At 36.3% G+C, this 22,880-nt stretch overlaps 2 protein-coding genes, 1 non-coding gene and 1 pseudogene across 3 annotated transcripts; 2 read left to right on the forward strand and 2 right to left on the reverse strand.

The window, feature by feature from the left end:
• Positions 1 to 1,018: 1,018 nt before the first annotated feature.
• Positions 1,019 to 1,468, forward strand: LOC145588744 (uncharacterized). Its single transcript, XM_081645351.1, has one exon. It carries the CDS (start codon positions 1,019 to 1,021, stop codon positions 1,466 to 1,468), a length of 450 nt encoding a protein of 149 aa, XP_081501477.1.
• A 2,730-nt stretch (positions 1,469 to 4,198) lies between these two features.
• LOC145587690 (pentatricopeptide repeat-containing protein At1g03540 pseudogene) lies at positions 4,199 to 6,818 on the forward strand (annotated as a pseudogene).
• A 643-nt stretch (positions 6,819 to 7,461) lies between these two features.
• Positions 7,462 to 10,858, reverse strand: LOC145587691 (pentatricopeptide repeat-containing protein At1g73710-like). The gene has a single exon (XM_081644392.1). The coding sequence runs from the start codon at positions 10,668 to 10,670 to the stop codon at positions 7,797 to 7,799; it is 2,874 nt and encodes a 957-aa protein (XP_081500518.1). The 5' UTR covers positions 10,671 to 10,858; the 3' UTR covers positions 7,462 to 7,796.
• Positions 10,859 to 22,317: 11,459 nt separating this feature from the next.
• LOC145590427 (small nucleolar RNA R71) lies at positions 22,318 to 22,423 on the reverse strand. Its single transcript, XR_014102027.1, has one exon. It is a non-coding gene; the product is annotated as a small nucleolar RNA R71 (small nucleolar RNA).
• Between the last annotated feature and the right edge of the window lie 457 nt (positions 22,424 to 22,880).

Genomic DNA, 22,880 nt, shown 5'->3' on the forward strand with positions numbered 1-22,880 from the left:
AGTGTAAGGCTGTTTGGGACTATGTTGGTGCCATTAAGAAGTACGATGAGGGGAGTATGGCCATATGTATGTGTTATAACATAGAAAGGCCACCACCAATTTTTCAAAGGAAGTTCATTTGCTTGAAACCTGTCATGGAAGGGTTTCAAATGGGTTATAGGCCATTGATAGGATTAGATGGGTGTCATCTAACTGGAGCATATCTAGGAATTTGTTTGGTTGCTGTAGCATCTTAATTATGGGAACAACAACATTTATTTTCTTGCTTGTGGTGTTGTTGAGGTGGATAAGACATATTCATGGATATAGTTTCTAGACTTATTGGCTTCTGCCCTTGGCACAATTGATGGGAATGGTTATGCTTTCATGTCTAATAGGCAGAAAGTAAGCATGTCATTGCTCTCTCACCCTTTTATTTCTACACTTTTTTCCAGTTAGCTTAGTTAACCCTAATCTGTTGTTGAATTCTGCACGTAGTACTACTTGAAGCATTTAGAGCAGTTGTGCTAAAAGCTAAAGTTAGATTCTGGTAGAGACATATCTGGAACAACTTTAAGCAAAAATGGAATGGGCTTGCATACAAAGTGTTTCTATGGCAAGCTGCTAAAGCAACAACCAAGGTATGACATCTAACTGTGACAAGTCTGATGATTCATGTTTGGCTCACTGTATTACATACATTTAGCTTAAATTTGGAAACTTATTTGTATTAGTTGATATGTGATTGTCTTGATCAAATTCTGATGCTTATATATATATACTTATTGCATCAATTGGATTTTGATGCACACATGCTCACTCTTAAAACCATGTCAGAGGCTGCACATGCTTACATGGCTGCTATTCCACCTCAATGTTGGAGTAGACATGCCTTCTCTACCACTCCTGAGTAAAAAAATGTTACTAAACAATATATGTGAGAGTTTCAACAATGTATTGAGACAAGCTAGGGACAAGCCTATTTTAACACATATGGAGTAGATGAGAAGGTATGTGATGCAAAGAAACTGTCACACATATGGAGTGGATGAGAAGGAGGCAAGCAGTGACTGGTAGGTTCATGCCATATGTGAAAAGGCAGTTTGACTGGGTTGAGAGAATAAGAAAGTACAACATTGTGACGAGAAGCACTGAGGAGCTATTTAAGGTTGAGAACAACACTGACAGGTTTCTAGTTGATCTTGGGGCACACATATGTACTTGTTACAGCTGGAAATTAACTAGAATTCCTTGCCATCATGGTTATGCTTGCATCTTGTACATGAGAAGTGATCCAAAAGACTATGTTGATGATGTGTACTCTAAGAACAGATATAGAGCTACATATGATCTAGTGATACCTCCCATGCCTAGTCCAAAGGAGTGGGAGAAGACTCCTTACCCAGAACCTATTCCTCCACTATTCAAGAAGATGCCAGGAAGGCCTTCAAAGAACAAGAGAAAAAAAACAGGCAAGGGAAGATGCTGAGAAGGCTGCTGAAGAAGCTCAGCAGCAGTTGACGTTGGGTAGGAACCCTAGAAAATGTTCCAACTGCCAAGCAATTTGGTCACAACAGCAAAACTTGCAAGAATGAGTATGCTGACCCACCACCTCCAAAACCAAAGAACAAAGGAGGTAAGCCATTCTAAACTGACCCTTGGGTTATTCAAGACAGGTAGAAAAGAGCACAAGGGAAAGGGAAGGGAAAGGCAACTAATAAACAGGTATAACCTTTACCTTTGAATTATTAATGTGTTTTTGTCAAATTCAATTCTTAACTTTGTTTTTTTGATGTTCTAGCAGCAACAATCAACAACACAACAAGCAACTCAGGATCCTGTGGTGGATATCTCTTCTCAAGCTTTAAACATTACCTCTGCAGGCCCCTCACAACACCCAAATAGCCCAAGCCATTATGTAGGAAATTAGGTCTTTTTATGCAAGTGTAGTCTTTGGAATTTCAGTGAACTTATGACTTTTGTCATTTTCAAATTTGTTGTACCTGATTTGTGATGCAAGTTACTGACAATACATTCATCACATTTGTTAGAATTTGCAACTTTTGAAATTCGTAATTCACTTTTGTAACAACCATTAACTACTTTTATGCATGGTTTTAAGGATTTGATTATTGATGCAATTTGTCTATATCCATGTATGCTACAGTTTTAAGCATCAAGACACACAAAATAAGCATAAATATGTCAATAATCTTTCTTTTCGTTCAAAACCAAATCTGTTACAACTGTTTTTGGCCTTAGCATACCCTACATAACTAACTTCACCAACATCACTAACAACAGCATAAACTACCTTTTAATAACAACATAAACCAGCTCCCAACAACAACACAACCTACTTAACAAGACACCATACAGACCCAATGACAATAACAAGTAAGCTAATGCATAAAACAACCCCTAAATTTGCACCAGTGTGTCTCATTTTCAGCATCACATACTGAGTGTTCATCTTCCTTGCATTATGACTCACATCAGCAATTTGTTTCTCCAGAATCTCATTCCAACAGCCCCAAAATTAAGTCCCTTTGCCAAATTGTCATTTCTTCATCATACCACACAAAATATGTGCATCCTCTTGTATTGTTCTCCGCATCAAAGTCTGGACAAGCTATCAACCTCCTAGCAGGGTTTTCTTTGGTCCAGGAATTCATAATTGAAGCGTTCAACCCACACTTGCATTTCCAACCCACTGACCTTGCCCCCCTAAACATCTCCTAGTCACAATTACGGAGTTAACAACAAAAACAGAAACTTCAATCACTTATTATGTTTAAATGATAGTTTAATTCAAAGAAGTATACAATAGCCCTAAATTTGTCAATCAAAATTGCAATCAAAAAACTCTAAATTGCGAATTCCATAAAATTCGTTAAACCTTAGAATTCAAAAACAGTTAAACAATATGTTTGACGACGAAATTAAACAAATTGACAATTTACCTGAATCGATTTAAGGATAGATGGGAAGTATTAGTTGTCAATTTTTACCTGAATCGATTTAAGGATAGATGGGAAGTATTAGTTGTCAATTTGGAGAAACAACTTTAATTTGGAGAGATTTCACAAATGCTCAATTTTCTGAACAAGGGGAAGTGAGTGAAAGAGGGAGGTTTAGTTATGTTAGTTGGGGGGTAACCATGGGTTAGTTCCTTTTTATTTATTTTTTATTTTTAGGTGGTTAAATTGATTAACCATGGGTTTAACGTGGGTTAGTGACGTCATAAAGGACTTAAAGTGGAGGTTTGTAGTAATTTAATTTTTTTAAAGTTTTTATGGTATTAAGTCACAAGTTTTTTTATTTTGCGATATTAATTTTCAAAGTCGCTTTAATACGCGGTAGTAATTGACAAATTTTCCAAATGAATTACGGCAACTTTGATTGATCCAATTAGGCATTTACCTTTACGGCTTTACTCTTCGTATTTCATACCTCTGGCCCTCTGCGTTGAGGGATGCCCAATTTCTCAAATTGAGAAACATAAGTTGTTTCTCAAGGGTCAAAAAGGTAACTTCCACTTGTTATTGAAGGGTACATATGTAATTTGTGGGATGCTTGAGTTAACTCTAGTTATTTGGTGTTAACTCAGCAAGTAAACAGATCCTACCTTCCTCCAACACATCTTCATCCTCATCCTCCAACCCATCTCCAAGTTGTTTCAACATGCATTATATTACCAACGCCACCAGTTTTGGCGGCTTCGCCGCCAGAATTAAACGAAAACCCTAATAACACGGGGAGAAATTAAGGGTATAGTTAACCCTGGAGGGTAATTGAGTTTTCCCTCCTCCATTAATTTCTCCATTGAAGCTAAGCACCCATTGAAGCTGAGATCGATTTGGATTGATTAAACTTTTTTGCATATTAATTAGATAATTTGGTAACCACAATTCAAGCCATATGTAAGATCTAAAGCTCGTCATCATCATCCGACGAATTGGCCTTCTTCTCTCCTAGCTCAACCTGTACAATCCCCCTTTGTCTCACACTCTAGTTATTTGATTAAACTTTACCTTGCATGGTTTGTAAGCCGTTAACGTTGTTACCGCTTCAATACTAGTTAGGTTAAGTTTTTTAACCCAAAGTTAGATGTCAGGTGTAGCTGGAGCAATTTTTATATTATTTGTCACGGATCCCAAAGCTATATATTTACATAAGTTGTCATCTGATAAATGTTTATCAAGTTGATAAACTTGAATTTGCTCCTCTGGATTTAACCAAAAAAATAAAAAATAAATTGTTGAAATACAAAACTCCCTCCATCTTCGCATAGTGAAATTGGTGATAATTCCATGAAAGTATTGATCAACTGCAATCACACCTCTCTCCGATCATCCCACGTATCTCAAATCCTATCATTCTGCAAATCAGGCGCATTGTTCGAATCTCTCAAACTCCTGAACTCCATTAATTCAGCAGAAATCAGCTCAGATGTAAGACCCTTAATTTATGCTTCTCTTCTACAAACAGCAACCAAAATCAAGTGTTTCAATCATGGCTTACAACTCCATTGTTACATCACAAAATCTGGTCTTATTGCAAACAGTCTTGTGGGCAATAGCTTATTATCTTTGTATTTCAAATTGGGCGGGAATTTGAATTTAGCAACAAAATTGTTTAATGAATTGGGTACAAAAGATGTGATTTCTTGGACTTCAATGATTTCTGGATATGTAAGGGTGAAACCCCAGAAATCGATTGGATATTTTTTGGCTATGTTAGATGATGGTATTGAGGCTAATGCTTTTACTTTGTCGGCTGGAATTAAGGCGTGTTCTGAAATTAGGGATGTTAGGCTTGGTAGATGCTTTCATGGAGTTGTTTTCCGAGGCGGGTTCGAGTTAAATGATGTAATTACTAGTGCGTTGATGGATATGTATGGGAAAAATGGGTGTTTGATGTATGCGCGCAATGTGTTTGATAAATTGTCTGTACCAGATCCTGTTTGTTGGTCTTCGATAATTTCGGCTTTGATAAAGAATGATTTGTATGAGGAGGGTTTGGCATACTTTTATGTTATGCAAACGGAGTATAAGGTGGTGCCGGATGAGTTTACGTATGGGTCAATTTTGACAGCTTGTGGGAACTTAGAGAGATTGAAGCAAGGGAAAGAGGTTCATGCCAGGGTCATCACAGCTGGGCTTTGTGGAAATGTAGTGGCAGAGAGTAGCCTGGTAGATATGTATGGGAAATGTGGGCAAATGGGACACTCTCAACGCGTTTTTGATAGAATGAGGAAAAGGAATGCGGTGTCTTGGTGTGCCTTATTAAATGGCTACTGTCAAAATGGGTTGTTTGAGTCTGTTGTTAAGATTTTCAGGATGATCGAGGATCCTGATCTTTACAGTTTCGGAACCCTTATCCGGGCCTGTGCAGGTTTGGGTGCTGTAAAACAGGGAAGAGAGGTTCATTGTCAGTATATAAGGAAGGGCAGGAGAGGACATGTTATTATTGAATCTGCTTTAGTTGATCTCTATGCAAAATGTGGGAGCGTTGATTATGCACAGATATTGTTTATGCAGATGCCTACTAGAAATTTGATCTCTTGGAACTCAATGATAAGTGGTTTTGCACAGAATGGTAGAGGTCTTGAAGCAATCGAGTTATTTAATAAAATGGTTCAAGAGGGTGTTCAGCCTGATTACATAAGCTTTCTTGGTGTCATCTTTGCTTGTAGTCACGCTGGCTTGGTTGAGCAGGGGCAGGAGTATTTTTTCTCTATGACTGAAGTATATGGAATCAAACCTGGAACCGAGCATTGCAATTGCATGGTGGACCTTTTAGGTCGAGCTGGGTTGATAAACGAAGCTGAAAATTTGATTGAGAAAGCTGAGTGCAAAGACTCTTTTTCTCTGTGGCCAGCTCTTCTAGGTGCTTGTACAACCAACAAAAATTCAGCTGCTGTGGAGCGAATTGCGCTGAAAATGATGGAACTGGAACCTAAAAACCATCTAAGTTATGTGCACCTTATCAATGTTTACAAATGTGATGGTCGTTGGAATGATGCATTAAAGATAAGGAAGTTAATGGACGATAGAGGAGCAGAAAAGTTGCCTGGCAAGAGTTGGGTTGATAATGCATTTGGGTTAGTTCAGATTGCTGATAGTAACATGGAGAGTTCACGAAGGTGACACAAAAGAGAAGCTCTAAAGTTTCTTGGAAAGTGTTGGGTTGACAACAGATCTGAATTTTTCAGATGGGTGATAATTATATGAAATCTACCATCATTGGAGGGTGTATAAACTACTCATATAACAAAGAAACTGGAAGTGATAAAGTGATTAACACATTTGATGGAAACAGAATTTGCTCTGAGTCCACTGTTAATATGCAGATTGACTTCTGTAACATTTGTTGTTTCCAATTTCCATGTATTTTGTTGATTGGATTTAGGATATACTGTACTTCCTATGAGCATGCAATCCAGGGCTGTTTAATCGTACCTGTCCGTCTTAATCTTTTACTTCAAGTAAAAAGACAAGCAAGCTATATTACTGCGACTTAGATACTTGTGTCAGGCACATAAACTCGAAGAAAAGAATCCATGTATTCAGTCCAATTGAAGTATCAAGTTTTTATACCCATGTCAAGTGTTGAGGATCCTGCACCGATACTTGAGATAAAGAATAGCCCGAGTAACATAGCAAGCAAGCAGGTCAATAGTTCTGGCAGAATTGTAGAACCACTCTGCAGAAAATTGTAGTAACACCGCACATAGGATCATATTTTTGTAATAGTACCTTGTCGCTCTTCTGGTACATTGATCCTGGAACTCCAAACCTGTGTCCAAGCTTCTCATCTTTTTTATGGAGAACACTGCAATTTTCACACCCAGTTGAGAATTCACAGAAGCTATTCCTCTGCACTCTTGCAATGATGCAATTACCAATCAATTTGCTGTCTGTCTATGTTACCTTGCAGATTACTCAGTTGTATTCTGTTACAATAATAATAGCTTTAATATATTAATCAATGACCAACGATGAAAATAGCTCTAGTTGTAAAACGTATGTCGTGCAACAAGGTAAAGGGGATTTCAGTGGACTTCATTCCGAAGAAAGTTGCAAAGAAATATAGTTGTGGCTATACAAGGACAATACTCCAAAATAACTTGCTTTGATATTGTATCACTCCTACTGATAGATTGCTTTATTCAAAACTGTGTTACTCTTAATGATATGTTTAGATTGCTCTGAGAAAAGTCATAACCTCATTTCTGTAGTCAGAAAAACTGAAACAGGAAACCTATTCAATGGGAAGGGAGCAAGATTAGTTGAAACAAGGAATATTAACGAAATTAGATTCCCAGATTATATATTATGACCAAAATAAACAAAGAAGAGACATGGTAATTCAAGCCAATCGTGCTGCCTGATCATAAGAATGATTTAAAATTTAAAGCAGTTAATATGATAGTCTATCTTGCATTACAAATAAAAGTTAGTAAAACACAAGTACTAATTTATATTAATTGCGCCTTAATCACAATAAACCATACTTATCCACAATGCCATTGACTTGCACGCTACAGCATCAATATTACGGAGGACTACACTTACAGAATCACTACATTTATCTACTACTACGTTTACAAGCAGAGTTCACCATTACTAAATTTACTACAAAAAATGTTATACAAAAGATCCGACAGTTGGAGCGGATAAACGGGGGAGGGGGAACTGATCATACTGCACATGTTTAACCGACTCTCAAGTATTCTGCTAGGCAATACATCTACACAGTAAAAATCCAAGGGGAGCTATCAATTCATGCAAAATGTTTTAAGCTGTCAATATTCAGGCTTCTTCCTCAGAATCCAGTTCAATTTCCGACTCAGAATTCAAGTCAAAACCAAATTTCATCTCTTGGCTTACCAGTTCAGCAAGATCAGGTCTGTTAGCATTTTTATAAGCGTTTACAATGGCATTGACTAAGGATTCATTAACCTCAATCTCTTGATATTTCAGCTGACCATAAATCCGTTTAACTCCCTCAACCATATTGGATTTCCCATAACAATTCACAAGATTAATATAAGTAACAACATCAGGTCTAAACCCCTCATCTTGCATCCTCATAAAAAGATTCAAAGCCTTATCAGTATTTCCACATGCTGCATAAGCATATATAGCTGCATTGTATGCAAAAGAATCAAGGTTTATGGCTTCTGTAAATGCTTCACAAAATTCAATTGCAAAAGAATGCAACCCCACGACTGAGAAAACACATGCGATGACAGCTTCACTTGCCCAAGGTTTTCCTCCTTGGTAAGATGCTTCTAACTGATGGATTGCTTCATTGGGCATCCCACCCTTTTTCAGTATTGTGAATAATACTTTAAAGGTACTAGCTTCAGGCAAGAATTTTCGAGCGACCATTTCATATAGCAGTTCACCGCAGTCAGCTAGCTGGCCATTTGTTGCATAGCATGCCATTACCTTTGTAAATGAAGCACAATCAGTGACTAAACCAGCTCGTTTCATTTCTTCAGCAACTTCAGAAGCTTCATCAAGCATCCCCATGTTCTTGTATAAGTTCATTATAAGAGCAAATGTTATACCATCTGCCTGGCCTTTTAGTCGCACATTATCAAATATAGCTTTAGCTTCAGAAACGATACCAAGATCAGCATACAGACTGATCATACTATTTGAAGCAACTATATCAGGACCACCCTCTAATCGTTTCAATGACTCGTACATCTCTTTGGCCTCCTTTAGGTAACCTACCTTGCTATATGCCTTAATAAGGGACGTCAAGATGATTTGATTTTCAGGAATCCCATCACCTCTCATCATTCTGTAGTAGTATAAAGCTTCTTTAGTTCTACCAGCTTCGGCAAATCCATTGATTAAAACCCCATAAACAACTTCATTTGGTTTTAAACCATCGTTAATCATTTCTTGGAAGGTACTGATGGCATCAGATAACAGTCCTAGGCGTGCATAGCAAGCAATCACAGCAGAAAAAGTCTGCACATGTGGCTTCAATCCAGCTTCCTGCATTTGGATCAAAACTTCCTTAGCTTGATCCAACAGATCACCTCCTGCAAACATTTGTATAATAGAGTTGTAAGTGCATTCATCTGGCCATGTTCCATAATTCCTCATGCTCTTGAAAACTGAAAAGGCCTTCTCATAAAGCTTTGCCTTGCCAAATGCTTTGATGAGCACATTGTATTCGGAAACATCTTTCTTTGCTCCTTTAACATCTCTTTTTGCATAAAAAATGTCCTCAGCTTCAGCACACATTCCTATCTCAGCATACACATCCATAATTGCTGCATATGTCTTTGATGACAATCCTCCATCTACCAGACACTTCTCAAAAAAAGTTCTTGCCTGCTCAAGCAGTCCTTGATTCACATACATCTTTACGATACCTGGTATGGAATGCTCATCAATATGTTTTTTACATCTCTCAATCTCACTAATCACAACTTCTGCTTCTTTAACCATCTGTCTCTCACACAGAATATGGAGCACAGCTCTTTGTGTCACCGCATCAGGGAAAAGATCAACCTTTCTGATCTTATGGTACCATTGCAGGGCAGCAACAACATTTCCAGCTTGAGCATGAAGAGAAAGCAATGTATTATAAGTTTTTGTATCTGGTTTAGTTCCCCTTTCTTCCATCTTCTCAAACAACGCCTCAGCCTCGGACAGATGTCCATGACTTCCACAAGTGTGAATAAGAGTATTGAATGTGATTGTATCAGGTGCCACCCCTGATTTTAACATTTCAGAGAACACACCAGCTGCATCATCCAAACGTCCAGCCTTGCTGTATAAATCAATCATGGTATTATAAGTAGCCGTAAGTTGAGGCTTTCTAACAGTATTTTCCATCTCAAAATTCTCCACCTTTGAAGGCGAATACCTTCCTCCAATCTTAAACAGTTCTGTTGACAAGAAATGCTTCAAACTTAAAGATTTCAGCTTAGATTGCGACTGAATATCATTCAAATCATCAAAATCGAGACCTTGAAACTCAATCTTTCCATCACACCAGTCCTTATAAAACCTATCTGCCCTATCAAATTCACCAGCGTCTTTCAACACCTTAACAATCGTACTCATTGTCACTTCATCCGGATAAACACCCCGAACCCTCATATGCTTAATCCACAAAAGAGACTCCTCCACAAGACCACCTTTCCCATACACATCAACAAGCATACTATAAGTATTATTCGTTGGCATAACGCCGTCTCTAGCCATTTCAATCCAACAATGCCTCAACTCATCCCACCTCTGAGCTCGACCGAGCATTCGCAACACAACATTGTAATGAATAACATTAGGCACATAGTCCTTTTGTGACCTAATCCAATCAAAAATCATCACAACTTTCTCCCAACTACTCTGCTCTTTCAAAATCACAGTCAATTCCTTGGGACTCAACTTACCCACATACAAATTAAGGGTTTTCTCAATATCTTCTTCAGAATTTAAAGACCTTAAAATAGAAGGTAAAGTACCCCCATATTTCTTCTTTTTACCATTAACAAATCTTGAGGTTTTCAAGTGTGACACCAATGTATTTGAAACACAATTAAGCTTAAACCTAAACCCCAAATGAAACCAGGCCCGTCCCTGAGATAGGGCAGGTGGGGCGGCCACCCTAGGCCAAAGGAGTTGAGGTCTAATATCATAGTTCAATCCTAACATTAAAGGGTTCTGTAATACATTAGCATCCAAATTTGATTGTTAAATTGATATGATGATTACAAAATGAAACAACAGCTTACCTCTGAAAATACTTCAATGGAGAATACAAGTATTTCAATGGAGAACTTCAATGGAGAAGTGAGAGAGAGGAGGACGAGGCAGGGCTATGTTCATCCGTTTTTTTTTTTTTTTTTTTTTTGGACAGAGCAAATTCAATGGGTTGGAGCCTTATATTAATAAAAGCCATAACCCAACCCAGTTATAAAGAGCTTGTTTAAAGGGAGTCTCGTTAGGTAAGAACAATTGCATAACGAGAGGTAAAAGTGTAATTGCAGGTAATTTAGTACTAAATTTTAGACTAGTACCATTGAGTGATTAATAGTATTATTGGATGATCAAATAGTATCACTGAATATTTCAATGGTACTATGTATACATTCAGTGGTACTAACTAAGTGTATATATAGTACCACTAAATAACTAATGATATTATATAAACTTTCAGGGGAACAATTAGAAGTGGTCCCACACATCTTTCTCTTTCTTCCTTTTTCTCTTTTCCATGTGACTTTTAATATTTTAGTATTTGTGTATGCATTTGCAATGCATAACAGCACTACATTAGTACTTCCTCCAGTTATAAATGGGTCAGATCTGTCTAATAAGTAAATGGGGTAATTATTTATCCCTACACTCTATACCATGTGTAGGGAATATTTCAAGCCATCCCAAACTTGAGCCCCACTGTGATCATACACTTAAGTATGGTGGCGTCCAAAGAGAAGGAAGCTAGAGCAAAAGAGTCGCCAACAAGTTTTAGGAACTTGTAAACCGTTCACAGGGTGAAGGTTGCACCCCTTAACGATCCATGAGATCGTCAACTCCAATAGGTCTGGAACTATGACTGGTGTTCGGGGATGAGGGTACAAATCCAACCTGAAGAGAAAGAACTCGCTCTATAAAATAGGCCTCTACTTTATTCTACTCGTATTCATGTGCGCTTTCTGACTAACATGCAATCAATAGATTAACCCTAAACCTGTTTATCTATGTTGGTTGAATATTAATGAACAAATAAAACTATTATTGAAGATCACTTGAATTATAATCATATTAGCCCTAAACAAGATTATTAATTATCTTATTAAGCGTGATTACAAGTACAAATTCCCTTTAAACCTGCAAGAGAGGGCGTGATCAAGCAATAACAATGAATAAGCATCAAGCAACATAATAATCATCACAATTAAAAATAATCATGTTAAAACATAATATTAATAGCAAGATCCTAGGCATGATACTAACAAGATTAATAACAAACCCTAGCATGTCACTAAACATATAAAAAATCAAAGATTTAGCCCTAACATGATACTAGCATGCTATTAAGAAAGAAAATAGGAAGCATTCTTTTAATCATACTTGATATTAGAAATTACCCTAAACATGATATTAGGAAACAATAAAACATCCTAAGCATGATACTAGGAATCTTGAAATCCTCCTTGCAAAAGTATGCCTGCAAGAGAAATAAGGTAAGCTACCCAGGGGGTTGACATAATATTGCCCTTTCTATGCTCAAGCTAGTAAAGTACTTTCTAGAGAGAGAAAGTAGAGAGAGCGAGAGATTAGAAAAAAAATACCCATGATAAATCATTGACTTAATATTTATAGATGTACTTTGTGGCAAAGTTGTACAATCTTGGCAAATTAGGGGGTAAACATGTACTTTATAATGATTAATGGGTGATTAAGGATAATAAGCTGGAATATGGAGGGTGTTTTCGTTATTTGAGCTATATTGTGCTTATGACATGGACTAGACCCAAACAATATTGAATACTTTCAACATCTGATTTTTTTTTTTTATTGATGAAATAGGAAAATTGACGACCCCTGATATAGGGGTTTGAAGCATATCTCTATGACTCTATTCTAAAATTTTGGTTTCTCTTCATGGATAAAGAATATGACGAACATAAAAAGTCAAAAAGTCACATATCAGTTGATCTTCCGAGAGGAAAGAAAATAAATGTTTTTTTTTTTTTTTAAAGTAAAAGGATCATGGTAAAAATGATAGGTCTTGACTAGGGGTGTGAAAAAAAACTATAACCTTTTACCGTAACCATTAACTAGTATATCCGACTCATTTTATAAGTTAATTAAGCGAACTATTAGAAATAAATGGTTACGGTTTACCGAACCATTAAATATAGCGGTTAACGGTTATTTTTACAGTTACACTTTTAAGTAAAGGTTAACTACTTAACTGTTTAATTAAAAAAAAAATGTTTATTTATTTATTTTGAAGAAAATATATATTTTTAGGAAAATATATATAATTAAGTTAACCCTAAAAGAATCTTTATTGGTTTGTATTCAATTAATTGGAGTTTATTATTGTTTTTATTTAATTTTGTATTAGAGTTGAAACTCTTGAAAGAGCAACAAAGTTTGATTTAAAATTTATTTAATGATTAGCAGTTAACCGGTAACCGTACTATTAAGAAATGGTTAATCGTTACGGTTAACCATTCCTTAACAACACGGTAATAGATCGTGTTATTGATGAGTAATCGGTCTAACGGTTAACCGTACCGTTAATTAAGGTTTTACGATACGATTAACCTAATGTGAACAACCATAGTCTCAAATTGACTAGCCCCAACTAAATTTTAATTTGACTTGCCCATCCCCTGGTCCTCTAGAATTGATCTACCTTGCCTCTAAGTCGACCCATTGAACAACTTTATTAACAATATTCATTAAAGTAGCATGTACTTAGTATAATTATGTATAATATGTTGATTTATTGTAAATTCGCAATACTTGCTTATTCATTCGTGTTTCATTTTATCAAATCTTTTTGGACTTATACTTTAATTGGGTAATGTAGATCTTGACCACACTAAATGTATATATTTGACGTAGGTTTTGTTAGTTTTTTTTAACAAAAAATAGAAACAAGTATTGAATAGTTTTGGACTTGTTACTACTAATACATGTGCTCATTTCATTTCTAAACAAGTGAATGTCCTAGACAATGCCTCGAATTGTTATTTTTAATAATTTTTTTGTGTAGTGAGGAAATTTTGATGTAATGATATGATAATTAATTATTAATATCTGAAACAGAAAAACCTCTTTAGTTTGATCATGAAAAGAATAGTTTATGCAAATATTATTTCTACAGTTTTTTCACCATAAACCCCTGAGTTTTCTTCTTATTCACCGTATACCCCTAGACTTTTTTAATACACCATATACCCATGAATTTTACAAAAGTGCACCATATAACCTTAATAACTACAAGATGAGTGGAGTTTGGTAAGGTATACCATGAAACCACCCCTCCTTTCCCCAACTTTTGAAACCACCCCATGTCTCTAGAATCAAACATAATTTCGTGAAATCCATATGAAGCATATCTTATCCTTACTTGATAATTTGAGATCATTTTGCTCAAGATTTTCTTGCCGTAATCACAAGAAATGTTATAGTTTGATTGAGCTTCTCTTTCTACTTTTGATGAACCCTTGAGATGACCAACAATTTTGTGTTGCTTGTTCATTAATTTCTTGATATACAATATATAATTTGTTATTTTTTGTAGACAAATAAATACGAATTTAGTAAGCCATGTCTCTAAAGAGAAAAGGACTCAAAATACCCTATCACCTTTTTATTTGATAATTTCACACAATAACAACAACAAATCTTTTAAATTAACAATCATAATTCTTATTCAAACATGTTTAAACATAATTCAAATAAAAAGTCCTCAACTCAATTCTTCATCATAAAAAGTCCTCAACTCAATTCTTCATCACGTCAAATTATTTGTCATGCAATTACATTTCCATTCACATCCTATACATATTGTAGAATTGGGACCGAACCGATGGCCATTACTTTCTTTTCCATTACATTTACTTTTTTTTTTTGAAGCAACCATTACATTTACTTTAGATTCCTTACATTTACATCTATACTTCAATTTTATAAAGCTTCTTCTTTCAAAAAAAAAAAAAAAAAAAAAAGACTTTATATTTAGCTTATTATTTATATTTAAATTTTGTATGACAGTCTTATTAGATATAAGTGAAAGGCAAAAAATTAGGGAACTTTGACTTTTACCACAAAAAACCCACTTATTGGCTTTTATCTCCTCCACATTTTTAAAAGTTTTATTATACCACCACATAAAAAAAAAAAGGGTTTTTCTAAGTTATGCCCCCAAACTTTTTCGGTTTCTAAATTGTGTCCATGTTTTTTCAAACGTCTAACTTGTGCCCTCAACCTTACTAATTTTTATTAACAATAACCTTTGATGTTAACAATAACCTTTTTTATTATTTTATTTTCTGTTTTTTTAAAAAAATTTTAAAGTGTTAAACCAATTAGAACGGGACACGTGTCAAATTAATAACGCCACGACACCATTGTTGATAAAATAACTTAACTTTCGTTAACGGATATGGCTGCAAAGGGTATTGTTGATAAAATATCTTGAGGTGGAGGGCATAACTTATAACTTTGAAAAAGCATGGGTACAACTTAGAAACCGAAGAACTTGGGGGCATATCTTAGAAAAACCCAAAAAAAATTAAAGTTGGCTTATCCCACCAAAACCCAACTAAGGTGACGGAAAAATGACGTGGAGCCCAATTTTTTCTATTTCCCTCCAAATTAAATGCTCTAAACACGATTTCCCTCTATCTATTCATTACTCTCACCTTCCCTATTCAATTTCAATTCTTTCACTTTATGGATATTTCGGGTAAGCACGCATGATATTCAATGTCCAAACGTACTTTAAGTCCACCTTGGAATGGTGTTGGAGAGGTATGCCTACAAGAGAAAGAAGGTAAGCTGACTCGAGGGGTTGACCCGAGAACGCCCTTCCAAGCTCAAGTTAGTAAAGTATTTTCTAGAGAGATCGAGTAAGTAGAGAGAGAGAGTGAGAGATTAGAAACAGTTGTCCAAAATAAATCATTAGCTTGCTATTTATAGATGTACTTTTATATGGCAAAGTTGTACTTTATTGGGAAGATTAGGGGTAAATTTATACTTTAGAGTGATTAATGGATGATTAAGGATAATGAGATGAATTATGAAGGGGTATTTTTGTCATTTAAGCTATATTGGGCTTAGGACATGGACTATACCCAAAGATTTAAGCGAACAAGATCATATGGATTTCAAGTATTACGTGGAATAAACATAATTGATGCTGAGTGGTCGTCATATGGGGCCGAAATAACCTTTCGCTTACAAACTCTAAATGGCAATGACCACTCCCGCCCATGGAATACTGTCATACTGACAACTTGAGAACGTTCTACGTTTGAACAAGTCTCATCTTACAATGATGCCCTAATCACAATAAGAGCCGACACTAGTAAATCATTTTTTTTTTTTTTTTTTTTTTAAGTGCATCTTTGTAAAAACTAAGTTTATGTAATTAAAAAGTTCCTCAGTAGGATGTGTTGGCCCCCAATCTTACTTTCTTTTTGTTGTTTCATATGTTTTATTACTTGTAATTTATATTCTAGTTGTTTACTAACATAGCTGCCAACATCTCTAAACGATGCACTTGAGAATCAACCTTCACCTGAGCGCAGGGTTCCCCGCATAAGATTAGGAATGTCAATGGGGTGGGTTAAGTAGGAGACTTGCCCTATCCCCGGCTATCTCAGTGGGGCGGGAATGAGTCTTGGTTTGGTGGGTGGTGGGGCGGGGATGGGGATAAGAATCATACCCTCCATGGGTGTTAGGTAGGGCTGGCCATTTCGAATATCTGATCCGATCCAATCTGAAAAATCGGATATCCGAAAATTTCGGATCGGTAAAAACTAATCCGAATCCGATTCGAAAAAACCGAATATCCGATTTTCGGATATTCGAAATTTTCGCATCGGATCATTGGATACCTGATCCGAAATACTATGTTCAATTTTTTATTCTTTAACTTACATGGACGAAATGACTATTAACTAATCCCACTGACATACAAATTGCAATTTAAGTAGTACACAATTATACATATTTCACTTGTTCACCTGTTGTCACTTGGTACCTATAGTAGTAGTAATAATAATAATAATAATAATAATAATAATAATTAAAAAAATAATAATCATAATTAAAAATAATAATAATAATAATAATAATAATAATAATAATAATAATAATAAATAACAACAACACAAGTTCAATCACAAAATAAAGTTCACAGTTCACTTTTGAGTTTTTGACATAATGTAAAATAATTGTATTAAGTTTTTTTTAATAAAAATATTAAAAAGTTAATTTTCGGATCGAATCGGATATCAATTTTTTCAAATTTCATGATCCGAATTCGATCTGAAAATTTTCGGATATCCGATCCGAATTATCCAAAATGTAAAAAACCGGATCGGATATCCGAATTTTCGGATCGGATCAGTCGGATCGCGGATCGGATCAATCGGATTGGATTTTTTGCCCACCCCTAGTGTTAGGACAAGGGTGGATTTTACATTGTACCCGCCTCATCTCCGCACTGCTCCACCCCCCTACTTCGTACCCGCGTCATCCCCACCTCACACCCGCATATTTTTTAATAACAAAATTATATACTTTTATACATTTTATAAAAAAGAAATTATGTAAAATAAAATAGTAGATATAATAATTTGTAGTACTGATGAGTGCCATTTATGGCACTCATTTGATGAGTATTTAGGTTGTTTTTACTTTCTTTTCATAGCTTTCCTTCTTAATAAATGCTTAGTTTAATGCATTTTCTCCTTAGTTTCCCTTTTCCCTCTTATTTTGTATTTTCATGGCTTTTCTAGTGTTTTCTGCTTTATTTCTCCTCTTTTTGTGGTTATAGGTATTGTACGAGATTCGGGTCTTGATATTGGTAGTTCACTAAGTTGGAAGATGCCTTTGGAGCAAGCTTATAGCATTGGGAAAGCTCAGGATGTAAAAAAGTGGCATGCTCTAAGTTCAAGCTCTTGCGCTCTCAAGCCGCGCTCTCATGAAACCACAGTGTTGAACTCACCGTTAAGCCCATTTGAATCTTCCATGCTTAGTGACTATCATGAAGACCTTGTGAGCGTACTCGAAGAATCATTTACAAGCGCACGAAGCTACGAAGCGTCGAAGGAATCCGAAAGAGCGCGGGTACGTAGCCCACAGGCGCGTGCGCGCAGCCCCTTTCACGGGCGCCCCTCCCTAGTTTCCGGTTTCTCTCGTCTTCTATTTTTGGCAACCTATAAATACCTTTTTGATAATCGATTTTTAAAGAAGTTTTTAGACATTATTTTCATCATAATTTTAGCTTTGTTGAGAGTTTCTCTCTCTAGTTTTAGGGTTAGTTTAGGAGTAGATTTAGAGAGAGAAAGTGAGATATTTCAATGGTAATTTGAGAGATTGATGATATAAGGGTGAAAATTGTGTTGAAGATCTTCTCTATTATCAATGAGCATTTCTAACTCTATCTCATTTTATTTCTTTGTTTAATTTCATGTTTGTTTGATTTTGGTTTTGATGATTGATCTTGATTAGTGTAGTTGTTCTTTATATTTTGTTGATTCTTAATTTCATTATCTTGCTTGTTAATTTTATGATGATTCTTGAGTAGTTGCTTGCTAGGGATTGGGTGAAACTTGTATGATTGATTCATTATGATTAATTTGGGAATTATGTTGATTGATTGTTGAGATTAAAGTGATTAATGTAAGTTTTCATGTGTGTAGTTTGATTAGGCCTTGAGAATTATGCTAGATTGCATTGTGATTTCTAATGACACGACCCATTGATTTAGAAAATGCAATTATCGATTGGTTTGGATTGTGATTCTCCTAGTTTGTTATTTGTAGAGACCACTAGTTTAACAATTAGGAGATAGCTCTTTGATTCCAATTGATATCTCTTATCAACAGTCTTTACAACCTGTGATTGACATGTTCTTCCCAAGTTGTTGCAATTGTCATGATTACTTGTTGATCCCCATTCCCTAGTGTTTCATTTGTTTGGTTCTTTGTTTTACTAGTTGTCTAGTGTTACCTCTTCACCCTTGACTTCGACCTAGCTTAGGCACACATTTGAAAGCACTTGAACATAACCGTTCCTAGTGGTTCAACCCTTGACTTACCTCTATACTTGTATTTAGGTTTGTGAAGTGATTATAAATTTTGTTTGGCTTAGGGAGGATTAGTCAACGACCTAGTTTTCCCCTTGTCAAGTACACTAGTATTATAACTAAAAAATTATGTAACGTTAACGAAATATATATATATATATATATAGGATTGTGTATTGAGAGGTGGGGATTAGGTGGGTCTTAGGTAGAGATTAAGAAGGGATGGATATCTAAGTAGGGGGTCGGCAGAGATGGTTTTGGAATTGTACCAGACGGGCGCGGGGATGGAGATGAATTTTGGACTCGCCGCGGGGACGGGGATGAAAATTTTAGGTGGGCATGGGGATGGGAAGGCCAACATTCGCCCCGCCCCGCTCCATTGACATCTCTACATAGGACATCCCAGTTTGCTAAAACTAACACGTTATCATAACACGTCTGTCCCAATATTTGAGGCAAGATGCTAACCTATACTCAATATTCGAGATCATGTCCTAGCCAACTGCCAAATTCACTAAGGGCTCGTTTATCCCTCGTTTCATCTTAAAATTTGAAATGGTATCGCTCATTTCTAACTTTAAGGAACTCGTTTAGCCCTCAACCTATCTTAATAAATTGGAATAGCATATATTTCATCCATCATTAAGAAGGGGCTTGTTTAGCCCTCAGATAGAGATTTTTATGGACTTGACGACACGCTAAGCCCGCCCTACCCAGCCTGCAAAATGGGCGTTCTTGGACAATAATTTTGAAAAAAATTGATAATTTAGGTAGTTGGAGCAAGTCCATTAAAAGCCGGAAACCAACATCAGCGAGGTAGCCCAATAAAATTGTAGGCCCAAAAGTGCTGAAGGTGTCCGCCCGACATAATAAAAACAAGAATTAAAATAAAGAGAATAATAACATTAAACCAATAAGAAAACAAAATAATAAAATTGATACGAAGAGAAGAGACATAGAGAAAAAACTAAAAGAAACAAAAATTAATCTAAAAACTAAAACTAAGAAAACCTCCCCCCAACCTACGTAACTACTCCCTCCTTTAATAAGATAGGAAAAAGGAGTTTATAGAAATTCAAACTTCTAAACCTATTAAAACTCCTAATTAGAAGCAAAACTCAAAGTCTCAATCCTACAGCTGCGTGTGATTGGAGCAAGTCCAGGCTAGGCCCAGCCTGCTAATATAAATGGGCAAACATAGACAAAACAATTTGTACTGTGGACTAGCCCGTCCAACCTGTTTTATGATGATGAGTGTCATTTATGGCACTCATTTAGCCACTTTTAGGATGATTTTTCATTGCTTTTGTATCTCTTTTATCTCTTTTTCTTGTGTTTTACTTGTAATTTCTCTATTTTGCATTTTCCTTAGTTGTTTTCTCATTTTATTGCATTTCTTAGTTTGTTTTGCCTTTTCTCCTTTACTTGTTTGCTTCTCTTTGATTTTAGGAGAATGGTGATGTTCGAGAAGCTCATTAGCGTTTTCTCGGGGTGTACAAAGCTTAGGATGCAACTCGGTTCTTCCTCTTGAAGCTCAAAATCGGTGTTGAACCCACTGTGAAGGCCTCTAGTGACTGCCTCCCCCAACATGTATCAAGTGGAGCACATGGGAGCATCAACGACCGCACATGAAGAACTCCCCTGCTCCTAGGTGTGGCCGCGCACAAGGGAGGAACGACCGTGCAAGGCTGTGGCGCGGCCGCGCAGGGCAGAGGAGAGACCGCGTAGTTGGCTTCCCCATGTTCTGTACCCATTTTGTTGCGGCCGCGCAATGGGATGAGAGGCCACGCCATTTGGGGTTCTTTTTAGACGTCTAACTAACTTCTCCTCAGTTAGTTTTACTATATATAGAATTCCTTCATTTCTACAGAGAGAATCATAAGAATAATAAGAGAATTACTTGAAAATTAGATTTTGATTAGAATTTTAGAGAGAGAAGCTCAAGATTTTGGAGACTTTGTTCTTAGATTTTAGAGAGAGAAACTTGGTATTTGATGATTGCTACATTTTTATCTTCATTCCTCTTTGATATTGATCAAAGTTTTGTAAGAATTCTTTCCTTTTCAATGCAATTTGTTGATTGATTCTTGATATATTGTTGTATTTCTATTGTTTGTTTGATTTGATTGTTGATATTTGAATTACAATGTTGATGATGAAATTGATGATTACTTTTTCTATGCTTTTCAAATTTACAATGTGTAGTGAGTAGTTCCTTTGCTAGGGATGTGGTGAAGCATGTATGAATGATGAGCTAAAGCTAATATGGGGTTTTTGATTGATTTGATGATGTGATCAAATTGGTTGATGAAATTTGTGCATGTGTTTGGTTTGAAGAGGAGTAGTTAACCTTGATTATCAAGCTAGATTGCATAGTAGTTTTCAATGACACGAAAAATTGATTTGGAAGCTATTATTATCGATTGATCTTATTTTGTGATTTTCCTTTGAAGTCATTTGTAGAGACATCTAGCTTGACCTTAGGAAATAGCTTTTTTGAGTGATTTTGATTGCAAATAGAGTTTTCCCTCGCATTGCTTGATTGATCAAACTCTTGACAAATTAGCAAGTTTATCATGAGTGCATGTGGATCCTAAATTCCCTGGTGCTTTGATATTTGAATTTTATTTGTTAGCTTTGATTGAGTTGATTTGATAGCATAACTTAGACCAACCCTATCGTTTAAGACTTCGGAATAGCTTAGCTTGAGACCTTAGCAAATACCGCATTCCCTTGGGTTCGACCCGGACTTACCCCTATACTTAGGGTTGGGTTTGGTTTTATAAATTTGGTTTTGATCGGGGTTACTTAGTAATCAACGACCTTGGTTTCACCCGCGTTAAAAATGGCATCGTTGCCGAGGAATGGCATGGTGATTTGCTATTGTTGATTGAGTCTATTCAATTTATTTGAAAAATACAAAAAGATTTTCTTTCTTTTAGGCTACATTTGTAGCCGTGCTATTGATATTTGTCTTTGAGATTTGTATGCGTAGGGCATGAGATTAAAATTTAGTGCCATTTGATCCGGAAATTGAGAGGACCATAACAAGGATAAGGGTTGCTAATCGTTCCTCAAGCTCAAGTCCCCCAAGAGAGGAAATTCATCAAGAAGAAGAAGAACGAGGAAGCATAGGTGCTAATACGAGAGTAGCATTGAAGGAGTTGAGAACTTCGGGAGCTTATAGGTTTGAAAGTAGAATTTCTCCTCCTACGACACCGGCAAATGACTTTGAGATAAGACCGGCGATGATTACTTTGATAGAGAGGCGTCAATATAGTGGTGCAAAGCATGAAAGTCCCCTCAACCATCTAAAGGAGTTTGAGAAGTATTGCAATACCATCAAGGTGAATGGGGTTTCTCAAGAGTTCATTCGACTTAAACTTTTCCCTTTCTCTCTTATTGGACGTGCTCTAGAGTGGTTGGACAAAGAGGTGAAGCCAAACTCTTTGAGAACATGGGATGAAGTTAATAAGGAGTTTCTATCTTGGTTCTATCCACAAAAGAAGACGGCCGAAGCAAGATCTCTCATTCAAAGCTTTAAGCAAAAGCCAAATGAAAGTCTTTACGAGGCATGGGAAAGGTATAAGGAGTACCAAAGAGAGTGCCCACACCATGGGATTCCCACCTATCAAATCATCCAAATCTTCTATGGAGGTCTAAGCCCCCAAGGAAAGTCTTGCTTAGATGCCGGTGCCGGAGGCCCTATCATAAACAAAACAGAAGATGAAGTGGTGGACTTAATTGAAGATGTGGTAAGGTATCACATGGATTGGCAAGAAGGTGAGAGAGAGTCGACAAGCAAAAGCGGTTCTATGGTGTATTCAATCGACCATCTCAATGCCATCAACAATTTGTCCTCACAAATCTCAAACTTGGGAAAGGATATGACCTCAATTAAGGCAAAGCTTGAGAGTGCTTCTTTACAAGCACCAATTCTTCCCTCCCACAATAAGGGGAGAGGTACATCTTCTAACTCTACTCCTCCTTCTACTTTGAATAATATGCCAAATGGATGTGTGTTTTGTGATGTATGTGGGTCATATGACCATGATGCTTCTAATTGTCCACATGCATTT

The sequence above is a fragment of the Chenopodium album genome, chromosome 17 (assembly GCF_948465745.1).
Source record: "Chenopodium album chromosome 17, dcCheAlbu1.1, whole genome shotgun sequence".
Classification (NCBI taxonomy): Eukaryota; Viridiplantae; Streptophyta; class Magnoliopsida; order Caryophyllales; family Amaranthaceae; genus Chenopodium; species Chenopodium album.

Bases quoted from the DNA above. Each gene is read 5' to 3' on its own strand.
- LOC145588744 (XM_081645351.1), top strand. From the start codon at position 1,019: ATGGAGTGGATGAGAAGGAGGCAAGCAGTGACTGGTAGGTTCATGCCA.
- LOC145587691 (XM_081644392.1), bottom strand. From the start codon at position 10,670: ATGTTAGGATTGAACTATGATATTAGACCTCAACTCCTTTGGCCTAGG.